The sequence below is a fragment of the Rhipicephalus microplus genome, chromosome 2 (genome assembly GCF_043290135.1).
Source record: "Rhipicephalus microplus isolate Deutch F79 chromosome 2, USDA_Rmic, whole genome shotgun sequence".
In the NCBI taxonomy this organism is placed as follows: domain Eukaryota; kingdom Metazoa; phylum Arthropoda; class Arachnida; order Ixodida; family Ixodidae; genus Rhipicephalus; species Rhipicephalus microplus.
This window is the reverse complement of record NC_134701.1, coordinates 298,346,698-298,371,392: the sequence shown is the minus strand read 5'-3', so window position 1 is coordinate 298,371,392 and position 24,695 is coordinate 298,346,698. Positions and strand designations below refer to the sequence as shown.

Genomic DNA, 24,695 nt, shown 5'->3' with positions numbered 1-24,695 from the left:
GTGCGCACGTTTTGCAATCCTCATAAAGGTATTCATAAATTTGTAGCAGAGCTTCCAACACAGGTGCCGGCCAATTGTAAAGAAGCCGTGAAGTCGGTTTCCCATTTTTTTGCAGGTTCTGCATGTTACCAGCACCAAGAATCTGGACAGTTAGAATGACATTACAAAAAAATTACCACTTCTTGGTGTGTGAAATTCGCAGAGAGATAGAAAAATACTTGCAGAAACCAAATATGTAAATTTTAAAAAATGAATTTTTTTGTCACTTTTTGGTCCCCAAAGACCAGTCTGCCCCTTTAAGTTGCTCTTCCATACACAAGCATCTGCCCTTTCAGGAGATAGCATCTGCCCTTTCATGCTCTCTTAGTTCATCATCACAAATATCATCAAGAAAAGCTACGATCATTTCGAGCATTGCATTCATTTTGTCCATTTTTGATGACTTCGTTCCTTGCAGTAGCTATGCACACTGTCCAGACGATTTTCCAAGAGGCGAAAATCGAGAACCTGTCCTGTTATATCAATCTTTTCATTCAATGCCAGCTGTTCATGTTTCCAAAACACACACATACGCAAATCAGCTGACACTGTCACTGATGCTAGGAGCTCTGGTGCTTGCGTTGTAGACTCATGGTAAACAAATATTATGCAGTTGTCACAGCAAACATTTGGCCAGAAGCCATTGTGGTGGAAACGGTGGAAACTTGAAGGTATGTCTTTTAAGCTTTGTAATTTGTTTTTTGCTTTGTCCGCCTAATAAGCTGCCGTTGATTGCTCGATAGCTTCTTGGAGTTGTGCGTTTCCGCTGCGTCTCCGATTGACATCTGGTGCTTCTCGTGACTGCTTTGTAGAAGAGACGTAGCCTGGGCTGATGGCTGTTTAACAGAATCGTCTGCAGTTTCCTTCTGAAGAAATAAAATTTACCATCAATCCCAGTTTTAGACACACAGCAGGCCCAACCCGTCTTGGTGGCTTTCAGCTGCTGTCACCAGTAGCGAACACAAAACTCGTCGACTCTGAAGGGTCTAACCGGCGGCCCTGTTGCCGTTGTTTAGTGCATGATCAATCACTTTCAACTTGAAAGCAACCGTGTAGCTTCAGTATTGCCCCATAACGTGGCAAGGTTACCGACAGAACATACAAAACATGTCGCAACGCGCAGTGTCCACTTTGACTTTGCTTGGATCGGACTGAATCTCCGTGCAATAATAGTACGCTTAATGCTTAAGAGATGGCGCCAGACAGCACACGCTATCATCAGTGGCTGGAACGAGCAGACAACATTATTGCGGCAGTTTTCAGGGGTACGATAGTTGCTGGTGGAAAAAAGAAATCTTATTTTTGTTGGGTGATGGGGGGGGGGGGGGCGCAAGAATTATGCGAGTGCGAGGGTTATGCGAGTAAGTACGGTACACTCGCAAACTTGTTGAAGCGATGCTTGCTTCAGCCGTCCCGTCAGCGTCTTCTCAAGATTGCGCCCAGCCATCCGTTCCGAATAGCAGCAGCGAAATTTTTCTTTAATTTACACGTTTAGTGGCTGCAACACACTCTTCAGTCCTCTAGGAATACGGCCAAGTCAGTACAAGTTGTTGCAAGTCGGTTCTTGATGTGGTCCGTCAAATGGCCCCTAAAACTGTCCAAAACGAGGAAGGCTTTTCGCTGCAGAAGGCCTCCAGGTCTATTTGCCCATACCGTCTTCACCCAGTCCACGACAAGTACCTCGCACATCCAACCCTTTTCTTGGGCACGCACAATGATGCCCTGAGGGAACCTCTCTTTCAGGAGAGTCTTCCTCTTGAACACGACGTATGTTGGAAAGTTTTCTGCTGTCATGCACAGCATCACAGTGCACCTTTTACATTCTCCACTGGTGGTGCGCACAGTCACAATTTTCGCACCTTTCAAGTCCACTGTGGCGCATCGAACCACACAGGAGTCTTGTCCACATTACCGATTCGGGACAGGTCATATTTTGAAGACCATTCACAAAGCGATACAATTTTATCATTTTACTTGTGTACTCGCTTAAAAGACAAATCGTCGTTCGACGGCGGATGGAGAGCTGGTTATGGTTCATAAACCGCGTAGCCCATTCTCGACTTGCCTTGAATTGTGCCTGAGGGATTTCCATGTGGCGAGCGATGTTTAGGGCTTTCACGCATAGCTGTCCCTTCTGAGTATCGATGATATACAGTGGGCTCCTCTTAAACGGAACTCGCAGGGGCAAGAAAATTTGTTCCATTTATGAGACGTTTAATTTAAATACGAAAAAAAAATTATCAAAAGTGCACCAAAGCAAGCATCAAATGCCCAAGAGGCCCTGCATCACAAAGGACACCAAGAACTATGATCCCGGTGCATTTTAGATAAGGAGAGGCAAGGAAAAACTTCTCGAGCCGTTTTCTCAAAAGTGTTTTTTGCTACCTGCTGAGATTGCGCAGCCATTTTTTCGTAACCGTATGGCCTATCTTGTCTTTTTTTTTTTTTGCCATATTCCTTGGACTTCAATGTATGTTGTGACACACTTTCTTTCTTAGTTTGACTCTTCGCAATTTTACGATGTGACTAGTTGTTCACCCCTAGAGTGTGCCTAGTGTGAGGGTTGCAAAAAGAATCGCAATACAAGAATTTTGTGTAGCAAAAAAAAAATTAAAGCAGGCATGTCATGACACTCAGCGTGCATTCAGCTGTACAGCAAATATTCTTTTAGCCTTCTAGTGCGTTTTTTAAACTTTCCAGGCACTGTGCAAAGTGCTAAAGACTGCAAATAATAAAATATTTTTTAAATTAAAAGTTCTGAAGATACTTCTCTTAAACTTTTGTGGAAGCATTAGGAATACATGCTGAATATTTGTGCCAATTTTCATCAACATTTGCTAAGTTTTGAGAAAGTGGGTTTTCCAAAGCCACATCCCCCCTTAATCACCAGTAGTCGATGCAAAATCGAATTGATCAATCCTTCTTTCAAACTAGAACGACAGGAGATGCCCAAGGACTGTACAATGGTTGAATAACGCAGACGGCGTAGCATCTTTTCAACCTGGTCGTTGATGACGTGACGTTCTGCAACAGAGACACGGTACGGTCTTTGACGCAATGGCTGGTGCAAACCGGTGTCAATGTAATGGTGCACTGCGTAAGTGCGACCCAATTGCAGCTGAGAAACGTCGAATGAATTTTCGAAGTGCTGGAGGAGATTAAGAAGCTCGGCGCGCTCTTGAGCACTTAAGGTGTCGGCGATGGAACTCGAGAAGATGTCACTTGATGAGCATTCCAGTGGGGAAAGGGCATGAAGTTCGGTCAAGGCGCTACTGCATGATTCGTCGGGCATGTGAAGGAAGAAAGAAAAATCAAGGTACTCCACTCGACCGCGACATTCGCCGGCTAGTAGCGTAAGCAGTGCAGGAAGGGGGTTGTGGACAAAAAAATTGCTTTGGCCAGTAGTGACGTCAAGTGTAGCGAAAGGTAAGGAAATGGCTCTGTGGCTCATGAAAATGTCGCAAGGTGTATTTACCGTAGCATCGTTATGGTCATCGCAGCAAACAGGGACAACGGCAAGAGCAGCTGGCGGAATTTCAGTGTGCTCAGGCACAATGAGTTTTGGCGACCGCTCAAGAGTTTTGTGCAAAGGTTTGTCACACAGGTGCGAAAATTGAACTTCAGCGTGTGCGCAGTCAATGACGGCATGATGATGTGACAAAAAGTCCCACCCGAGGATAAGGTCGTGCGAGCACACCAAAAGGACGATGAACTCGACAACGTACATAGAGCCTTGGATGAATATGCAGGCCGTACAGGTGCCGAGCGGTCGAAATGGTTGTGTGCTAGTCGTACGAAGCGATAGCCCAGAGAGTGGCATGGTCACTTTGCGTAGGAAGCGGCAAAGCTGGGCGGCTATAACAGAAACGGCAGCACCTGTGTCGACGAGGGCAAAGGTAGAAACACCATCGACAGATATGGCGATGACGTGAGCAGGTGAAGTGCAGGGACTTGGGCATTTTAACGACGGTGCAGTTCGTGCCTCTGAAACTGCGGCGTTCTGTTATCCAGGTTGGAGAAAGCGGGTCGGGGAAGCATTGGGGACAGTGATTGCCTACGAGGAGACGGGGAGCGGGGAGAGTGAGTCTGAAATGGGGGCTGGGGTGACTGAGACTCGGGAAGGTTAGTTTAGCCATACTGCCATGAGGGATATAGAGCAGGTAGGTGCATGGGCTGTGAGTCATACGGGAACGGCCGAGTAGCGTCGTGGAGTGGTTGGAAGCGGCGGCGACAATATCGTGCCACATGTCCAGGAGTACCGCAGGTATAGCAGATCGGTCGATTGTCAAAAGTGCGCCAGAAATTGCTGACTCGCGGTGCGGCCGAAGGTGTCAAAAGAGGGGTGGAGTGGGGAGCAAGTGAAGACATGGGTGGCAAATGCTGCTGGTGGGGTCTGCTACGTACCACCTGGGCATATGCAAGAGGCGCGGCTACGGGCTGCATAGCCGGCGCGTGGGGAACAGGCGTGGCCACAGGCTGCTGGTGGGCAGCGACGAGAACAGCCTGAGCTACCTGTTCGGCAATAACGTCGCCGAGCGGTGAGGGCAGACAAGAGGACGGCGGCTGCTGCGTAAAAGGCATCAACGACAGTTGCCAAGCTACTTATTCACGCACAAAGTCTTTAATCTCTTGCAGGGTCGGTGAGTGATCGGGAAAAAAAGTAAGACTGGAGAGCGAGTCGGCGTGTGAGAAAAATGGCAGAGTCAGGGCGTTCTGCTTCCTCAACTCGTCGAAACTTTGACATAAAGTGACAAGTCCCGCAACGATGGCAGGATTACGGGCCAGGAGCATCTGAAATGCGCTGTCATTCATTCCTTTGAGGATGTGCTGAATCTACTCCGACTCGGGCCTGGCGGTGTTCACACGGTTGCAAAGATCAACAATGTCTTCGATGTACCCGGTGAACGATTCCGATGGCTTGTGCGCGAGTCCGCAAGCGTTGTTCGGCCCTGGACTTGTGGACAGCGGGTTTGAAGATGGACGACGTTTTGAAAATAAAATGGATGGTTTGAAGATGAAACGACGTTTTGAAGATGGACCACGTCGTAATGTGGTTTTTGTAGTTGTTATACCACATTTCGGCAACGTCAGTGAGGTAAAAGTTAACGTTAGTCAACTTGTCTTCATCAGTTCGTAGTGGGTGAGCCAGTCTTCCACATCGGTCTCTTCAGCTCCACTAAAGACCTTGGGCTCTCACAAGCAAAGAACGTCGGGAATGCTGGAGGATGGAGTGAACGAGCCAGGTTGCGCGTTGTTGGTAGCCATGATGGGAGATAGCGTTCGGTTGCGCAGCTCCAGATTTAGGCGACGGCGAATGGCAGCACCAGGTTCAGGCAATGGGGAATGTCAGCACCTTCCACCATTTGAAAAGGAGTTTAATGGCGAGTGTTGTGACGGCGGCTCTACGACGAAAACACAATTAGGACAGAGCAACGTTCAGGCAGATGCCGGCGACGATCAGCACGAGGCGAGCGAGAGGAGCCCAGAACTCACTACCCAAGCGGTGGCAAGGCTGCTTGCCAACAATGCGTTTTCTTCTTCACACGGCAATTTTTGGGGGCGCGATAATTACTCAAGAAAAAAAAGAAATCGTATTTTTGTCGAGCGATGTGGGGGATGCAAAGATTACGCGAAAAAATATGGTAGGTAAAGGCTGTTCTATCGGTTTTCTATACTCTGTTGCACACAATTTCACCCCGTTCATATACCGTATTTACTCGCGCAATCCTCGCACTCGCATAATACTCGCACCCCCCACATCGCCCAACAAAAATCCGATTTTTTTTTTCTCCAGTAATTGTCGCACCCCCAAAAACTGCTGCAATAATGTCGTCTGCTCTTTCCAGCCACTGATGATGATAGTGCGTGCTATCTGGCGCCATCTCTTAAGCATCAAGCGAACTATTGCACATAGATTCAATTCAATACAAGCCCAACCGGTGCACGTTGCGGCATGTTTTGTATGTTGTGTCGGTAATCTTGTCACGTTATGAGGCGATGCTGAAGCTGTACGGCTGCTTTCAAGTTACAAGTGATAGATCATGCATTAAACAATAGCAACAGGGCCGCCGGTAGGCCCTTCGGAGTCTACGAGTTTTGTGAATGCTACTGGTGACGGCAGCTGAAAGCCACCAAGACGTGTTGGGCCTGCCGTGTGCCTAAAACTGGGATTGATGATAAACTTTATTTCTTCAGAAGGAAACTGTGAACGATTCTGTTAAATAGCCATCAGCCCAATACTGACGTCCCACAATTACCTTTTGAGGGCCCCTGTTGAGCAACGAACGCTACCGCTACGCCCGCAAGTTTTGCGTATGGTATTCTAATTCTCGGCTATTTGTGTCTCAAATAAATTTTGTCTTGTGTTGAACCTCTGCTTTCATTGTTTAGTCAAGTTTTAATTAGTACTTCATGAAGTTTGCTGTTAGTTGCGGTGTGAGAATTCTGATTTGCGGCCACTTCGTTTTCTTTTTCGCACTGTATATTTTCGTAGAAAGTTTTCCCCGCGTAATTCTCGCACTCCCCAACTTTTATTCGGTTTTCCGGCAAAAAAAAAAAGTGCGAGGATTATGCGAGTAAATACGGTAACTTTCTCAGAAGTATTGGGAAGGTGCTGCTGCCACATAAAACAATTCAACGAGTATGCGCTGCTCAAGATGTGATTCCATCAAATGAGCAAACTGAAGAAGGTTTCTTGAGGTTCATAAAAAGACGAGCTGTTTTTTTTTTAATCCTCATGAAAGGAATATTGTGCTCATGATGAACGAAATACATCTCCAGCAGTTTTTTTAGAATAAAGGTCGTTGTCTTACAGGGGCTGCTGCTATTGGTGTCGTGCCAGCAAAAATGGCTCAAGTGTTTATGGTTCAGTCATTGCTTTCCTCATACAAGAACATTGCTCACATACTTCCTGTGTCAAGGATAAGTGCAGAAGAACTACATCGTGTTCTGCGAAGAGTGATAATGAACTTAGATGAGGCTGGTCTTCATGTATTTGCTGTCATTACAGATAACTATTCTTTCAACAGGAAAGTAATGTCACTGTTCGGCAGAAATAAGGAGACTGGAATTGTATACCTCATCCAGCCCAACAGGAGCAGCCGTTGTTTCATATTGTTACGTTTATAAATGAGTTAATTACGCTGTGGCGTACTGGGAGGCTTGAAGGGGTCGTGCACCTGAGGCCTATCTCGCTAGCCGAACGTACTCTTCTCTAATCTGCCTGTTCCCCGCTACCCAGAGGCTCATATCCAAATCACATATGCAGTAACATTTCCCTCCGCGCAGACGAAGCCCACCGGGCGAGTTAAAGAGTCTCTCTGGGAATATAGCGCTTTAAACGTGCTATATGGACAAGTTCAGTCTTTGCAGACCGTCAACCATATGAATGAAGAGGTGCTACGCGGTAAGTTAAATCGCTTATACGTTCTAGAACAACATAATGTCCCGCATAGTGTGCAAGCAGTTTTTCACACAACCCACGTTTCCTATTTGGCGTCCAACACAACACAAGGTCTCCACGATTATACGTCACGTGTCGACGTCGACGGTCAAAACGTGTCTTCGAGCGATCTTGCGAAGCGAGGGTGCGCAGGTAAGCAAGACGTCGGGCTTCTTCTGCTCAGCAGACGATCTCGGATATACCTGAATCATGGTGGTCCAAAAGCGGGAAGACGGTATCTAGGGTATGACGAGGTGGCCGAGCATACAAAAGAAAGAACGGACTGTATCTGGTAGTCTCATGCTGTGCGGTGTTAAATGCGTAAGTGATGAAAGGTAGTACGCCATCCCAGTTCTTGTGATCTGCTGCGACATACATAGAAAGCATGTTTGTGAGAGTCCTGTTAGTTTGTTCCGTCAGGCCATTTGTTTGGGGATGATACGGCGTAGAGTGCCGAAAGCTTGAAACGCATAGACGAAGCATCCCTTCCACCACGTCTGCAGTGAATTGTCGCCCACGATCACTGATAACAATTTTAGGAGGTCCATGTCGTAGAACCACAAAACGCAGCATGAATAAACACACGTCAGCTGCAGTTGCCGACGGTATAGCAGCTGTCTCGCAGTACCGTGTTAAGTGGTCGGTACATACGACTATCCAGCGATTACCACTAAAAGACCACGGAAAGGGACCTAGAAGGTCAATCCCAACTTGCTTGAATGGAGTTCTAGGGGGTGAAATAGGATGTAGTCGCCCTGGCGGAGCACTGGTAGGGCGCTTGCGGCATTGGCATTCGTTGCAACTAGAGACGCACTGTTCCGTCGTCTGGGTCATCACGTTGGGTCATCATGCATGGCCTGCAAGACGGAAATGCGAAGGCTCTTCGGCAGCGAGAGAAAAAAGACGAGGTTCTCTAACTATCAGTTTGCCAGTGTTCTGGTACAATTAAAGTGAGTTTCCTGTATTCAACTGCTGCTGTTTCTGCATTGTGACAATATGTGGGCTCGACTGTATAGCCGGTTTTTGCGCACATTCTGCTCTACGGCGTCAACCCTGTGACAACTATTCCTCGTACCTAATAAAGTAAGAGAGCTCAAGCCAAGTGACCATGTTCTCATGGACGCTATGAGCAGAAGGGGTCTGAAGTTTCCCCAGCCATTTGCTGTGCATGCAGTATTGTGTACAGATAGTTTCGGAGCAGGTAACTGCGAATGAGTGTGAGCACCTATATGGCGTCAACCTTGTGATGACTGTTCCTCGTACCTAATAAAGTAAGAGAGCTCAAGCCAAGTGACCATGTTCTCATGGACGCTATGAGCAGAAGGGGTCTGAAGTTTCCCCAGCCATTTGTTGTGCATGCAGTATTGTGTACAATTGTTTTGGAGCAGGTAACTGCAAATGAGTGTGAGCACCTATTTCATGCTGAAAATAACCAGAGGCTGGCACTGCTAAGCATCATGAAATTCGTGGTGGCTGATAGTGAAGACATCAATGTTTGCGCAAGCGGCCACTGTACAGACGTAGTCAGGGAAAATATACTGAAGCCTGCCATCAACACGTTGAAAAATTATCCAGTTTCCAGAAATGATGGCATCCCCAGAAAGGAGGCGCATGCTAAACTAACTAAGCAGAGAAAACTTCAAACATTGAAATGAACTTGTAAAGTCATCCCTGTAACACAGAGCAATTGAATTACACCATGATTGTGTCTTTTATTAAATGTGCAAAGTGTACTAAAGAACAAGTGCAATGCTTATATGGCTTCCACAATGATTGTGTGTAGTACGTGGCAGACATCTCAAAAACCTCTATTAAATGCTGTTTATGTTTTATAAATGTTAAGTGCTTGTCCATGTTTTACCTCCTGCCCCCCTTCAAATGTATGTCTTTTTTCACACCATATTCTTACAATTTCTTACTCGCTGAGTGTGCTTCATGGCGAATGTCCAACGCAAATAAATGATCCTGATAACGCTTTGAACTGCTCTTTCATGGGCTTTTTTTGTATTGCATTGCTATAGTATTACGGTGGCCAGAAAATTTTGTTTTCTACGTCCCCGCATGCCAATTTCTTGCATCGATGGTTTAATAGTACTACGCGATAGGAAAGCTGTAACGAGCACCTTCAGCTGTCACAGTATTAGAAAAGAAAGCCCCAAATACTTTGAAGCAAGCGCAGTTCGCGCCTGCTCGCAGGTAGTAGCTGCGCGAGCGGCGCAGCAGAGGGGCTCGGTGTGGTGACGTCCGGAGGAGAGTGCACGGGCCTTCTCAATAGTCTAGGTGGGTCTGCCCTAGCGCGGAGCTGAAGGGAAGAAGGAGGTCAGATGCCTGGGCGGGTCAACGATTTCTACAAGAAAGGGGAGGCCGGCTGACGCGCACGCTCGCGAGAGTTGCTGCGCGAGCGAGTCCAGTAGTTCTAGAAAAGTAGGGAAGACGGAAGACTTGCTTCCACACGCGTATTGGCAAGCGGCTCCCGGGAAGCGCAAGGCCAGAGTTTTCAATTACCACGGCCGTGATGAGACGTGAACCGTCGCACGCTACAATATATTGAGAATTGACGCTTATCAAAATGATCAGTAAATGCTCATTCTGAACAAGGAATATATCAGGAGCCATTGCTATTATTGTTCTACGTAACTGTAATTTTCACCATATACCTTTTGTTCGATATACAAAATAATTTATATAGTCTCTGGTGCCACTAAATGAAGAAGGCCTCGTGAATACCCACCTGGGCATTCCTGGCCGAGAGCTCGGAGCCGGCCTTGACGAGCAGGGAGACCGCACTGCTATTGCGCACATACACAGCCCAGTGCAAAGGCGTGTTCCTGTGGTAGGTGTCACACATGGTCAGGCTGGCGCCCAGAGTGATGAGCAAACGGCAGGGGTCATTCCTACAGCAGCAGACAACACATAAGTCAGGCAAGCCGCTACGCACCATAATCCATCATTGACAAGTACTGTAGATTGAACATGACGGCGCACGATGAAACTGTAAGGTTATAGCGCAGCTTTCTTTGAGCGTGAAGAAAGAAAATACACACTCAGCATTCATCCTGTCGTCTGTATTTCTCTTGATTGATATGTGGGGTTTAACGTCTTAAGACCACCATATGATTATGAGAGACGTCGTAGTGGAAGGCTCCGGAAATTTCGACCACCTTGGGTTCTTTAACGTGCACCCAAATCTGAGCACATGGACCTACATTTCCGCCTCCATCGGAAATGTAGCCACCGCAGCCGGGATTCGATCCCGCGACCTGCGGGTCAGCAGCCAAGTACCTTAGCCACTAGACCACTGCGGCGGGGCGTCTGTATATCTCTTCTTCACTGGCTTCTTTTCTTCACGCTCAAACAGAGCTGCATTATAACCTTATGATTTCTACCATCATTATCCTTACATGCTACAGTGCCCATGGCCATCCTGCAGGCATAGACCCATTTTACAAGCTGGCTAGCTGCATCAGCGGCATGGATGGTTTGATTGATTGATATGTGGAGTTTACGTCTCAAAACCACCACATGAGTATGAAAGACGCCGTAGTGGAGGACTCGGGAAATTTCGTCCACCGTGGGTTCTTTAACGTGCACCCAAATATGAAAACATGGGTCTACAGCATTTTCGCCTCCATCAAAACTGCAGCCTCCGTAGCCGGGATTCGATCCCGCGACCTGTGGGTCAGCAGCCGAGTACCTTAGCCACTAGACCACCGCGGCGAGGCAACATGGATGGTTCAGTGTGGCATGAATGAAAGCATGTATGTTTATTATGCCCTACATTCGACAACTCTCAAACACTACTCTCAGTCAATATGTTCAAGAAGTGATGTAGTGCTACAGAGGCTGAACTGCTGCATATTGATTTACTCACAGCCTACATCAAGACATCATTTAAAGAGAAAGAAAAAAAGACTGCAAGCACTCAAAATGTGTTGCTACGTGATAGCCAACTAAATTGCAGCTGTCACAGCTTTACAGATCCACCTTGTCCTGCAAAGCTCATTATCAATGGTTGCCCATCAGAATTGCACAAATAGCTCTGCTACAAAGACAACGGAGGAAGAACACACATGGAACTGGTGTGGCTTGTGGCCCGTATCACCATACAAGCTTGCCCAAAAGCTTAATATAAACAAACACCAATGACATGCAGCCACATGTACTGATAATTAGGCATGTAAGATTTCAACTAACATGTAACATAACATTGCAAGCTATCGAATGAAGAAAAAGAAAAAAGTGGTTTTCATCGTCGATCCGTTTCTGGCGAATGCTTAAAGGGAGCATGTGAGATTTTTTTTTCTTTTTCATGAATTTTACCTATGTCATCAATACTTCAAGAGGCACAGGTAATTCCTACACTGTTAGATGATATTGATCAGAGTTGAGATGGCTGAGACTTAATTGGAGGCAGTCTTTGGAGCAGCAAAATTTCGATTTTGCAGCAGGAGAACCTTGCTTTGGAGCAGCTAGCGGCAATTAATATGTCATCCTGGGAGCTTGAAAATACAACGATTAAGCAACATGGGGGGCACCAGTGCATATTTTAATTGGCTTATAGTAACATAATGTTGAAACAAATTTTGAAGGAACTTTTTAAACAGATTATTGTCAGGTATGAACTGCACTACCTTTTTACATACGTGACCTACCTAGCCCTTGTAACAAACATGTGAAATAATATTTAAAAAAAGGTTTTGTTGAAAACTCGGGGTCACCGGAAACATTAAAAAAAAAACGCATCACACTGAAAAAGTAATTTAGAAATCGCAGCATATCCACGGAGTGAATGATGATGAGTGCGGCGAAGCACTGCAGGGTTTCATCGCTAAACTGTGAACCGTGCGGGAATATTGCCGACTGCACCATCAAAGACGTGACAAACACTGTACACATTTATAAAAAAAATGTCATTATTTGTAAGTGATAGCTATACGTCACTTCCATTCTCCCTTCATTATCACAGCTTTACGGTCGGTGAAGTGGTGGATCGGTGATAGGGCGTAGCTGGATGTTCCCAAGGACGAAGTAGCAGGCAGTTTGCAAAGGTGTAACTAAAGGTCACCACGTACAAAAAGTGGATGGACATAGTGGGACAATCTATGGTTAACTCACACCTGGATACAAGTACACGACCATCTTGAATTTCATATTGGCTACTTCTCAACAGTATTTGCTTTATGATCGGTGAAACGGTGGATTGGGGATGGGGCAAAGTGGATGGAATGTTTGCGAAGACCAAGTAGTGGGAAGTTGGCAAAGGTCGAACTATAGGCAGTCACGTACATCCATACATGGGATACATACATACCCACGCCTTTAGGAGCTTCGCCCCTGAAAAGTGTGATTGCGCAAGAATCTTAGTTACATAATAAAGGTCCTTCGCTTTGAGAAGAGCCTGACATATAGCGTGAAGAGCTTTTAACGGACAGAAAAACCGGCTGCACCACCGTTTGCGGCCACTTCGTGCAGCACCCCCTTCAAGAGTGCAGCGAGGGAGCCAAAAAACCTCCCCACACCGACTATCTCGTAAAGCGCGCGTGTATAGAACTAAGTGATATGCGAATGGTACTGATAACACCTCTCCATGTAAACAACCACACGTTATTAGTACGGCACACGTTGGCCAGTTGTATTTTTTTTATTATCGTAGGTCATCGCCGTCGATGTAGAATACCCGATAATACAAGGACTTGCGATGCCGCCTGCGCCGTGACTCGCATAAAGGGCTCGCACCACGCAGCGCACGTAAGAAATTCGTGCCCACTCAAACGAACCGACGAATGTAGAGGCCAGCTTTCTTGCAAAAAATAAAAATAAGAGAAAGGTAACAAAGTCACACAGCGGAACGGCCGCCAATCAAGACACTGATCGAACATAAAGCTAAGCCTAGAAACGTGAGTAGCCCAGAGACTGCACGCAGCAATGCCTCTTAAAGCATTTGTTACAAGTTCATCACCATGTTTTAATTCCCTGACGGAAGCAAATCATCAGACCACACATCGTCAGAATTATTTCTGGCCAAAGAAAGTCTGTTTGCGTGCTACACACCATACAACCATTAGTCGTTACGCAAATCACAAGCATGTCTGGTTAGTAATGCCGTGACCTTACCATGTGAACGACATGTGAGAGTTACGTGACGGAGTTATTTTTTTACTTTTGATACCACGACCATGCCGACGAATGCATACTACTTCACATGAAAGGTCTTGATGCAGCAAAGTGCAGAAGGCAGCCATTTACAACAAATCGAATGCATGAAATAAAAGAATAGATATGAAGTTTACAAATACATTAGAACGCGATAGTCATTTATTACAATCATATATCTGCTTTGTTCTCCTAGTTATCGTTGCGATATCCAGTTTATTCCCTTCTGCAGCACGTTCACGCTTGTCATTCTACACGAAACTAAATCAAGCACCTTCATTCACGATAGGTGCACGCAGAATGCATTCCTCAAATGAACTCGTAGGTGGGCACAGTCGCGGTGACAAACCAGCTGAAAGGAAAATAATGAAATCTCCGTTTCAAACTCCTGGCTCAGCGGCAGTGTTCCTCGAGAATGGAAAATAAGTCGATTAATACCACTTTTGAAATCGGGAAAATCACCATTGGACTTGACAGCGTATCGCCCTATTGCCCTCGCAAGCTGCCTCGGAAAAGTGATGGAAAGAATGGTTCTACTTCGTCTCGAGTGGTACTTGGAACGATACACCAAATACCCTTCTTACATGGCAGGCTTTCGTCGGGGCCGCTCCTCCATTGACTGTGTCCTTGACTTATCGACATTTGTTCAACAAGAAAAAAGTCCCAAGCGCATATCAGTAGCACTCTTTCTTAACGTGAAGGGTGCATATGATAATATAGCTAACGATGCCATCCTCACTTCTCTCGCAGCAATGGGCATTGGTGGACGAATGTTTCAATGGATAAAAGATTATGTAACTGGCAGGGGTTTCTTTGTACAAACATATGAAAGTACAACTGCCCAACATTACACCCACTGCGGAGTACCTCAGGGAGGTGTTTTAAGCCCCACATTGTTCAATGTGGCCCTCATTGGTCTGGTGAAGGTTCTGCCAAAGTCGGTGTGCCTATCCATATACGCCGATGATATTTGCCTCTGGAGTGCTGCAGTTACTCGCCCTCATGTGCGTGCACGAATACAGCGGGCAGCAACCCTCACAACGGCCTACCTTCAGAAACAAGGCCTAAATATATCAACTGTGAAGTGCGCGTTGATGGCGTTTACACGCAAACCAATGACGCCATACCCTGTTTACATCAATGGGCAGAGTGTCAAATATGCACGGACGCATCGTTTCCTAGGCATAATAATCGACAGAAGTCTTTCGTGGAGCCCACATTGTGCGTACTTGAAGAAGAGACTGCTATCTATTGTGCATATCATGAAATTCTTGTGCGGTAAAGCATGGGGAACTTCTGTGGCCTCCATGCTACAGCTGTACAGGGCCCTATTTCTGGGTCTATTGCGCTACAGCTTGCCGGTACTGACTAACACTTGCAAATCGAATACTCATTCATTGGAGAGTGCAGGGTCAGGCACTGCGTATCTGCCTAGGACTGCCCCGATGCGCTTCAACTTATGCCACAATCATGCTTGCCAAAGACCATCCGGTCAGGACATATATAGTTGTGGATTGCCTCAGAGCGCACATCGACATGCTAGCCGTGTCCCCGACCACCACTTGGCCCTTCTACCTTCCGGAAGACCACGTGCTATGTTTTCAGACGTCATAGCCAAGCACCTAAACAGCATTCCATCAGGATATATGCCAGCTGCGAGAACGGCTTGTGTCCTTTGTGGTGCCTCGACCAGCCGCAAGTACGTCTAGAAATTCCGGGAATCAAAAAGAAAAGCAGTCACTCCAGAGTAGCATTGAAGCAAGCAACACTGCTATTATTACATGAGTTGTACTTAGACCGAACGCAGATATACACTGATGGGTCCGTCTCATCCAGCAGCTCATCAGGTGCCGCTGTAATTCCGGCTGCAGAAATGACAATCAAGTTTAAGTTGTTGCATATGACTACATCTACGGCATCAAAGCTTGCTGCTATAAGGGCTGCTTTACAATATCTCATTCAAGAACATCCAGGAAAATGGGTCATATTCTGTGATTCGAAGGCAGCGCTTCAGAGTTTGCAGTCTGCCATGCGTAGGAGGAGTCATGACCAACTGGTACAAGAAATAAGACATTGCCATCATGAAGCTCTTGCACGAGGGCATGATATTATATATCAATGGCTGCCTGGACATATCGGTATTCATCATCATCATCAGCCTGTCTACGTCCACTGCAGGACAAAGGCCTCTCCCATGTTCCGCCAGTTAACCCGGTCCTGTGCTTGCTGTTGCCAATTTATACCCGCAAACTTCTTAATCTCATCTGCCCACCTAACCTTCTGTCTCCCCCTACCCCGCTTCCCTTCTCTGGGAATCCAGTTGGTGACCCTTAATGACCAGCGGTTATCCTGTCTACGTGCTACATGCCCGGCCCATGTCCATTTCCTCTTCTTTATTGCAGCTATGATATCCTTAACTCCCGTTTGTCCCCTAATCCACTCTGCTCTCTTCTTGTCTCTTAAGGTTACACCTACCATTTTTCTTTCCATTGATCGCTGCGTCGTCCTCAATTTAAGTTGAACCCTCTTTGTGAGTCTCCAGGTTTCTGCTCCGTAGCTAAGTACCGGCAAGATACAGCTGTTATATACCTTCCTCTTGAGGGACAGTGGCAATCTACTTGTCATAATTTGAGAGTGCCTGCCGAATGTGCTCCACCCCATTCTTATTCTTCTAGTTACTTCAATCTCGTGGTTAGGCTCTGCGGTTATTACCTGCCCTAAGTAGACATAGTCTTTTACAACTTCAAGTGCACTATTACCTATCGCAAAGCGCTGCTCCTTTCCGAGGTTGTTGTACATTACTTTCGTTTTCTGCAGATTAGTTTAAGACCCACCTTTCTGCTCTCCTTGTCTAACTCCGTAATCATGAGTTGCAATTCGTCCCCTGAGTTACTCAGCAATGCAATGTCATCGGCAAAGCGCAGGTTACTGAGGTACTCTCCATTAACTCTTATCCCTAACTGTTCCCATTCTAGGCTTCTGAAAACGTCCTGTAAGCACGCAGTGAATAGCATTGGGGAGATTGTGTCCCCCTGCCTTACACCCTTCTTTATTGGTATTCTGTTGCTTTTTTTATGAAGCACTATGGTAGCAGTTGATCCCCTGTAGATTTCTTCCAGAATGTTTATATATATTTCATCTACGCCCTGATTCCGCAGTGTCTGCATGACGGCTGATATTTCTACTGAATCAAACGCCTTCTCGTAATCTATGAAGGCTATGTATAGTGGTTGGTTATACTCTGAGCATTTCTCTATTACCTGATTGATAGTATGAATGTGGTCAATTGATGAGTAGCCTGTTCTAAATCCTGCTTGTTCCTTTGGTTGATTGAATTCTAATGTTTTCTTTACTCTGCTAGCAATTACCTTTGTAAATAGCTTGTATACTACAGAGAGCAAGCTGATTGGTCTGTAATTCTTCAAGTCCTTGTCATCTCCTTTCTTATGTATTAAGATGATGTTAGCGTTCTTCCAAGACTCTGGTACTTTTCCCGTCAGCAGACACCTCGTTTTTCTACACAATCTGTCCTCCATCTTTCAGCAGATCTGATGTTACCTGATCCTCACCAGCAGTTTTGCCTCTTTGCATTCTCTCCAAAGCTTTTCTGACTTCTATCATTACTGGTGGGATGTCGTCTGGGTTACTGCTAGTTCTTATAGTATTAAGGTCGTGGTTGTCTCGGCTACTGTACAGATCTCTGTAAAGCTCCTCCGCTATTTTAACTATCCTATCCATATTGGTAGTTAATTTGCCTTCTTTGTCCCTTAGTGCATACATCCGCCTTTTGCCTATCCCAAGTTTCCTCTTCACTGCTTTGACGCTTCCTCCGTTTTTCAGAGCGTGCTCAATTCTCTCCATGTTATACCTTCTTACATCGCATACTTTACGTCTATTAATCAGCTTCGAAAGCTCTGCCAGTTCTATTTTGTCTGTTGTACTTGACATTTTCATGATTTGACGCTTCTTAATTAGGTTCTTCGTTTCCTGGGAAAGCTTGCCGGTGTCCTGTCTAGCTACCCTGCCTCCAACTTCCACTGCACACTCCGTGATGATACTCGTCAGATTATCATTCATTGTATCTACGCTGAGGTTGGTTTCCTCGCTAAGAGCAGAGTACCTGTTCTGCAGTGACACTCTGAATTCCTGTACTTTCCCTCTCGGTGCTAGCTCATTGATTTGCTTCTTGCGTATCAGTCTCTGTCGTTCCTTCTTCAAGTCTAGGCGGATTCGAGCCCGTACCATTCTATGGTCACTGCATCTTACCTTGCCAACCACTTCCACATCCTGCACGACTCCTGGGTGTGCAGTCATTATAAAGTCTATTTCGTTCTTATTTACGCCATTAGGGCTCCTCCATGTCCACTTGCGGTTTTCTCGTTTTCGGTAGAAGGTATTCAAAATACGCAGATTATTGCGTTCTGCGAATTCTACTAGTAGCTCTCCTCTGGCGTTTCTAGTGCCGATGCCATAATCTCCTACTGCCTGGTCTCCAGCCTGCTTCTTCCCTACCTTTGCATTAAAGTCGCCTATTACTATAGTATACTGTGTTTTCACCTTACTCATTGCCGATTCCACGTCTTCATAGAAGCTTTCAACTGAAGCGTCATCATGGCTAGATGTAGGCGCGTAAGCCTGTACTACCTTCATTTTGTATCTTTTATTCAGTTTAATTACAATGCCTACCACCCTTTCATTAATGCTATAGTAATCCTCTATGTTGCCAGCTATGTTTCTGTGAATTAGGAACCCTACTCCCAGTTCTCTTCTGTCTGCCAAGCCCCGATAGCAAATGACGTGCCCATTCTGTAGCAGAGTATAGGCCTCATCTGTCCTCCTAACCTCACTTAGCCCTATTATATCCCATTTAATGCCTTCTAGCTCCTTGAATAATACAGCTAGACTTCCCTCACTAGATAACGTTCTAACGTTAAACGTTGCTAAGTTCAAGTTCCAATGGTTTCCTGTCCGTATCCAGAGATTCCTAGCACCCTCTGCTGCTTTGCAGATCTGACCGCTGTCGTGGTCAGTTGCTCCGCAGCTGGTGGGGACTGAGGTCCGTGAGTTAATTGACGAATGCCTACGGGAGGGGTTGGCCAGATACTGCACCAGGGTGGCCAATCCTTCTCTGGTGAGATCATCGGTGCGTACCGGCTTTAAGCCGGTACGATCAGACAGTAGTGGGAATGCTCCATGCATGTCTTCCTTATTGTTGTTCAGCAGCGTTGGCGGCCACCCACCACGGAGCCCAACGAGGGGACGCTACAAGGTTACAAATGCTGAAACCTGCAGACGCCAGCCGTACAACGCCACTATAACCCAATGCGCCTAGACCAAGGTAGGCTATTTGCACAGGGTTAACCCTAGCCGCCAGGAAGTTTGGAAGTAAACGGAAGAGAGTAGAAGACAGGACAGATAAGACGAAGATAAAGACGAAGATGTAGGGAGAGAGAGATAGGAAAAGGCGACTGCCGATTCCCCTGGGTGGGTCAGCTCAGGGGTGCCGTCTACGTGAAGCCGGGGCCAAAGGGGTGTGTTGCCTCTGCCGGGGGGCCTTAACGGTCCAATCACCCATCGTCGGCTCAACCCCCAGGATCCCCTTTTCCTCGGACACGGCAAAGCCACGCACGGCTAGGCGTGGGAGGGAGTCGAAACTCCCCCGTTAGCTCGGGTTCGTGGTGTCGCTACACACCAAACGCCTACTTGCGCAGGCGCCCCTGCGTCTGGTGTATTTCAGCACACGAAATTTTGAATGTGATTCAACGTAGTTTCTCTGTAATGCGCGTAATCGAGGCTGAGAAGTAGTTGGCAAATTTCTGCAACAGTGCTCTCTTTTGTTGGACCCACTCCCCCCCCCCCCCCTTACATTATAATTTACATTATAATTGATCAATACTGTAGAAAACCTGGGCAGGACCTAAACTTTCAGTTCTTTGTTTCTCATAATGATCGTATAGCACCGTTACTGTAAGTAATAAAAAAAGAAGTTGAAACAAATTATATGCATGAAAAGGATGTCTTAGAGAATTATAAACTCCCGAGTGCTTTGGCAACTGAGTGAGTTGCCAAAGCACTCGGGAGTTTATAATTCTCTACACCAGTCAAATTCAAGTTCTACAATCATGAACAAAGCCAAAAATGTGCTCAGCTAAAGGGGAAACAGTTATAACAGTTAGCAGGCAACTTTATTTAAAACAGTGACATGATTGACTAAATCAAGTGGACAAAAAAATTTCCAGTCAGAACCATGTCTGTTCATGACAATGAATGAACAGTGGTTGCCATCATGGTCTTTGTGGCTTAAGGAGCACAGTTATTCGTTATCTAAATAAATAGAGACCGGAACTTTAGGCACAAAAAAAGAACCTAGGTACCTAAAATATGCCCTAAAAACTGCCATTCAGGCATAAATAAGCAGTAAAAACTATCGTTTAGGCATATATAGGCACAATTCATAATTACTTCAGTAGCGTGCTCAGAGCAAACATACAGCTTTTAACAAATGCAGCAGGCAAATTCTGTGCTTAAGGAACGCTAAATTTGTATTTCCCGTGAAAAGGAATAGCAAGAAGCACAATCACTTGAACACATTTAAGTGAAAGCTGAGGTCATTTGACATTGTAGGAAAGGCTATGAAAACAGTGACAAACCAGCATGATCTCAAGGTTTTTGGCCTTGAATTGTGCTTGCTTTCAGTCAGTCTTTGCTTTTATATGAAAAAGAACGCTCAGCATCCACTGAAGTTGGTGAAGGGTACTTGTGGCCTAGCTCTTTCAATGCTTTCATTGCACCCAGAATACTTTTATCAGCACTACTAAAAACTTTAGACACTTGCTCTAGCACATAGAATCTGGGATTCTTTCCAAGGCAGATTCAAGCTTTGAGGCAAACCTGAGGCAAACCTGCCAGCGACGGGTTTAATGGGGACGAGGCAAAGCTTTCCGGCACGTCAAAAAAAAGGAAGGAGGGTATCCTTAAGCTTTCCCTTTAAACATTGAACGTGATAGTGATCCTGTCCCTGATACATACTTCCACCACTTAGTGCATACCTTTATTTTATGATCTTACTCAACAACTTTAACTTGTGAATTACTATACAGTATAATTGATAATGTTGAAAGTGACTTATGTCAGTGAAGCTTTCACAGATGCGAGTTTACAGATGTGGATATAAAAATGACAAAAATGAATCTGTCACCGTGGAATGACCACAAAATACATGTTATTCGTGCAGATTAAGGGGTTATTTAAAGAGTCACTCACCAGGCCCCATGCCAAATTCTAGTTGGACAGTGTAAGTTGTCGGGTGTCCGATGAGGAACATTTTGCCACAAAAAAAATTTTTTGATCTGTTCATCACGAGCGCAGAAAATGGGTTTTTTTGAAGCGGTGCGAAACAAGGATGAGAGAAGGCGAGCTCAAAACTCTTGCCGCTTCTCCGCGTAGCCTTCGCAAACCAAACATCTTCCCCACCCTTTCAAGCATCCGACCAAGAGGTCACGTGCGCATGACATGCCCAAAAAAGTCCAACCACCGAGCACGCGAGCGGCGTTGCTTTGTTGACCACCGTTATTTTGTGGTCTTCTGCCTGTTTCTGTGGGATGGTTGGGAAATGCTGGCTTAGAAGCGGTAGAATAGATGAGCACAATGAGTGCATGAACGCATAGGAGCGTTCCACGGCGGTCGTCTGCTCAATGCGCTGACCGCGGGTACACAAACGCATGCGAAACGCCGACACATTAGACCTGCATCTCGTTGCAATTCACAGGAGAAAAATGGAAAAAAGACACTCGCATTCCCTTATTGCGCCTCAATATTTATCTAGAGCTTTATTATTCTCTTCAAGCAATAAATTAATAAACTACACATGCCGTGTTAAATAATTTTTGCCATGTCAAGAGCCACTGTTTGCAATGTCAGAGTAGAGTCGTCTACGTAGAGGACCAACGTCACTGCATTGCCGTGTGCGTAGGGCCATTCAAACGCGCACGTCATGCCTTCAATCTTTTGGGCTCGCGCCAGCAGAATGGAGGGGGAGCAGCGTTCATCTTCAAATTTGACCCATTTCCACGGCGCTTAGCGTTGCGAATTTTGGCAGACGTGATCATGAACGCCTCGACTATGCGCTACGCTTGCAGCTCAATATTGTCAAACCTGGTGAGTGGTCCTTTAAATAAGTTGGCAGTTTCATAACCAATTTTGAAAGCTTTATGCCTATGCGTGCTCCAGGGTGGACATCAAACTTAAAATATTGTTGACCTTTCCAATTTCTTCTACCCGGCTTCTCACATGGTCCGTTTCTCAATAGGCGAAGTAGCACAGTGATCCACTGGTCCATTGCCTGAGAAGGTCATTTTATGGCTCCTCTTTATTTCGCATTGCTCGGCAGGCTTCCGACAATATGAAAAACATAAATGCCAACAGAACATGTGTAGGCTGTAGTTGGCAGCGCTAAGCTAGCTTAGTTTCGGCTAACTAGCGTACGTTCTAGATACACAGTACCCTAGCCTCCCGAACGCAACCGCCGAGCTGCACTACTCTCGAACATAGCGATAGGGATCTTCAAGGGGCAGTGGATACACTAGCGTTAGCTTTTCCTCGCTTCGCTACAGTACACTCTAGCCACGCTCACACAACCATGCTGCACTTCTCTCGAACCAAGCAACAAAATCTTTTAGGGGAGCCTGCTAACGCTATAGGAGCTAGCCTCACTTTTTTTGGCTGGGTACAAGGCCCGCTCACGTAAAAGCGCGTGTAAAGTGCAATGTTATCGGAGCATTGGCAAACGTCACATATGTCGAAGCGCATTGGCCGAGTCTAGATATATGTTGGCTGTGGCAGTGCGTCAACTTATGATCTGTTTCCACCGATATAACACGGTGTATGCGCGCGTCGACCCTACGTCGAACCATAATCGCGCCTTAGCAGAAGCTAAAAACATCAATGAAAAAACAGAAAAAAAAATAGCGCGCTATGCACATGTTGTTGTTAATATGGCCACACTAAGTGCTTCTTGTTTTCCTCCATATGAAGAGTTAATTTAAGCAAAGCGTTTACACGACGAACGTGAAAAGGCATTTTTAGACACTGAAAAGCTCATATAGGCATAAACCTTAAGACAGGCACTTATAGGTACAACAAATATGTAATTAAAATGTTTCCCATCCCTTAGTTCGTGTTTATATGTGAAATAGGCTCGAAACAGACTCCAAAAAGAAATAGGCATTTCGGCTAAAGTTCCGGTCTTTAAAAATAATAAATGAGCGTCCATAATGACATCTCGCCACGGTGCAAGGCCTAGGCATTTTCAACATTAGTCCCCATACTTACTCGGTATTACCGGTATTACCGGAAATATCGGTATTACCGGAAATCAATTAGCCGATGATGCAGCCCGCTCAGCCCATGAAGAAACCCGTGTAGTCCCGATTCCTCTATCAAAGAATGATGCAGCAAGACAACTTTACCTGCTGGCTCGAGATCTCACACGCACGTTCTGGTCGTCTACCAGCTTCCACAGGTGTCAATTTTATGAACTGGATCCTTCGCTCAAGATAAAGCTACCATCACAACTTTCCCGCTCCGATGCGACACTGTTATGCCGCCTTTGGTTGGGTGTTGCATTTACAAAGGTGTACTCCTTTCGCATTGGTATGGCAGACACTCCTACATGCGACTACTGCGGAGCTGAAGAGACCATCGAACACGTCCTGTGCAGTTGCGCTTGCTACGACACACAGCGATGCCAGCTCCGGATGGTTTTGAATCGACTTGACCCCGGACCATTTTGTGTGCAGAAGATACTAGGACCTTGGGCATCTGCCTCAGTTGCGCAGAAAGCAACAAAAGCACTGCTACTTTACCTCAAGTCAACAAACCCGAGCGACCGCCTGTAGACTGTGTGTGCTCCCCGAGTGTGCTCGTGATTGTGTGTACCTTCTCCTTTCTGCAACCTCTTTTCTCCCCTTTATCCCTTCCCCAGTGCAGGGTAGCAAACCGGATGTGCGTCTGGTTAACCTCCCTGCCTTTCCTTGCATCTTTATCTCTCTCTCTCTCTCTCTCTCTCCGTTTCAAAAGACACAAACACATTCTTTGTTCTCAGTATTGTCTTGCAGTGACACAGTAATAAATATTGCCCAAATTACCCCAACGCTAATAGCAGCCAAAATATCCAGCACGCAGCAGACGCTCGCCACTTTGATTTGGATTCCACCGCAGAGAAAGCCCATGGGTCCGGCACGACAGCGCCGCGAGGCGGTAGTTCACCGCGAAAGGCCTTCGCTCCTCCCATGTATTTGCGCGGCGCTTTGACACTCCCCTTATTCTAGGTCACTCCAATAACGTGGCAAAAATCTACAACCTCGCATTCACAGACTGCCGACTGAAGATGTGCGAAATAGCTGAGGGATCTAAAAAGACTGTGTGGAGGACACCCTGCATGAAATTTCCAGCATAAAAGGCCACGATGGGTGCCGCGTTTGCTCACTCTGGACAAACAAGTGCATCCATGAGACCACTTCAGAGCAGTGTTTGAAGCAGTTTAAGCATAATCAGAAGGAGTTCCTGCACCGTTTTGTGACCGTCGACAAAACATAGATCCATTTTTACACACAAGAGACCAAAGAGCAGTCAAAACAGAGGACTGCACTCGAAAAAGCTGCTGCAAAGATGGTGAAGACTGTCACATCAGCCAAAAAGGTGATGGGCCCCCTTTTCTAGGATTCTGAAGGTGTGATCTTCGTCGACTACTTTGAGAAGGGCAGAACAGTTACCGGACCCTACTAAGCTGAATTGCTGGACTAATTTGACGCCAAATTGCGATAAAAGAGAGCCACATTTGGTGAAGAAAAGTTTCTCGTCTACCATGACAACGCGCTAGCTCATGCCTGTCACCTCGGCCAAGATGGTCGAGAAAACGTCATGAGAGTTCGTCAACATTTTTATTTGTCAGCTTCTTTGCGCCTACAATTTTGAACCATGATGAATAGAGGAGCACACCCAGAATATGTTCCCAAAGCTCTGGAGAGAAGTCAGGTTAACGAAGCTAGATTTAAAGAACTCC

At 46.0% G+C, this 24,695-nt stretch overlaps 1 protein-coding gene across 2 annotated transcripts in view; it reads right to left on the bottom strand.

Annotated features, from left to right (window-relative positions):
• The window catches only part of Hip14 (palmitoyltransferase Hip14), a 297,274-nt gene that overhangs the window by 246,611 nt on the left and 25,968 nt on the right, over positions 1–24,695 (bottom strand). For both annotated transcript variants that reach the window (XM_037429914.2, XM_037429921.2), the window contains exon 5: positions 10,212–10,374. In XM_037429914.2, coding sequence (XP_037285811.2) covers positions 10,212–10,374 — 163 coding nt within the window. The remainder of the gene's footprint in view (positions 1–10,211; positions 10,375–24,695) is intronic.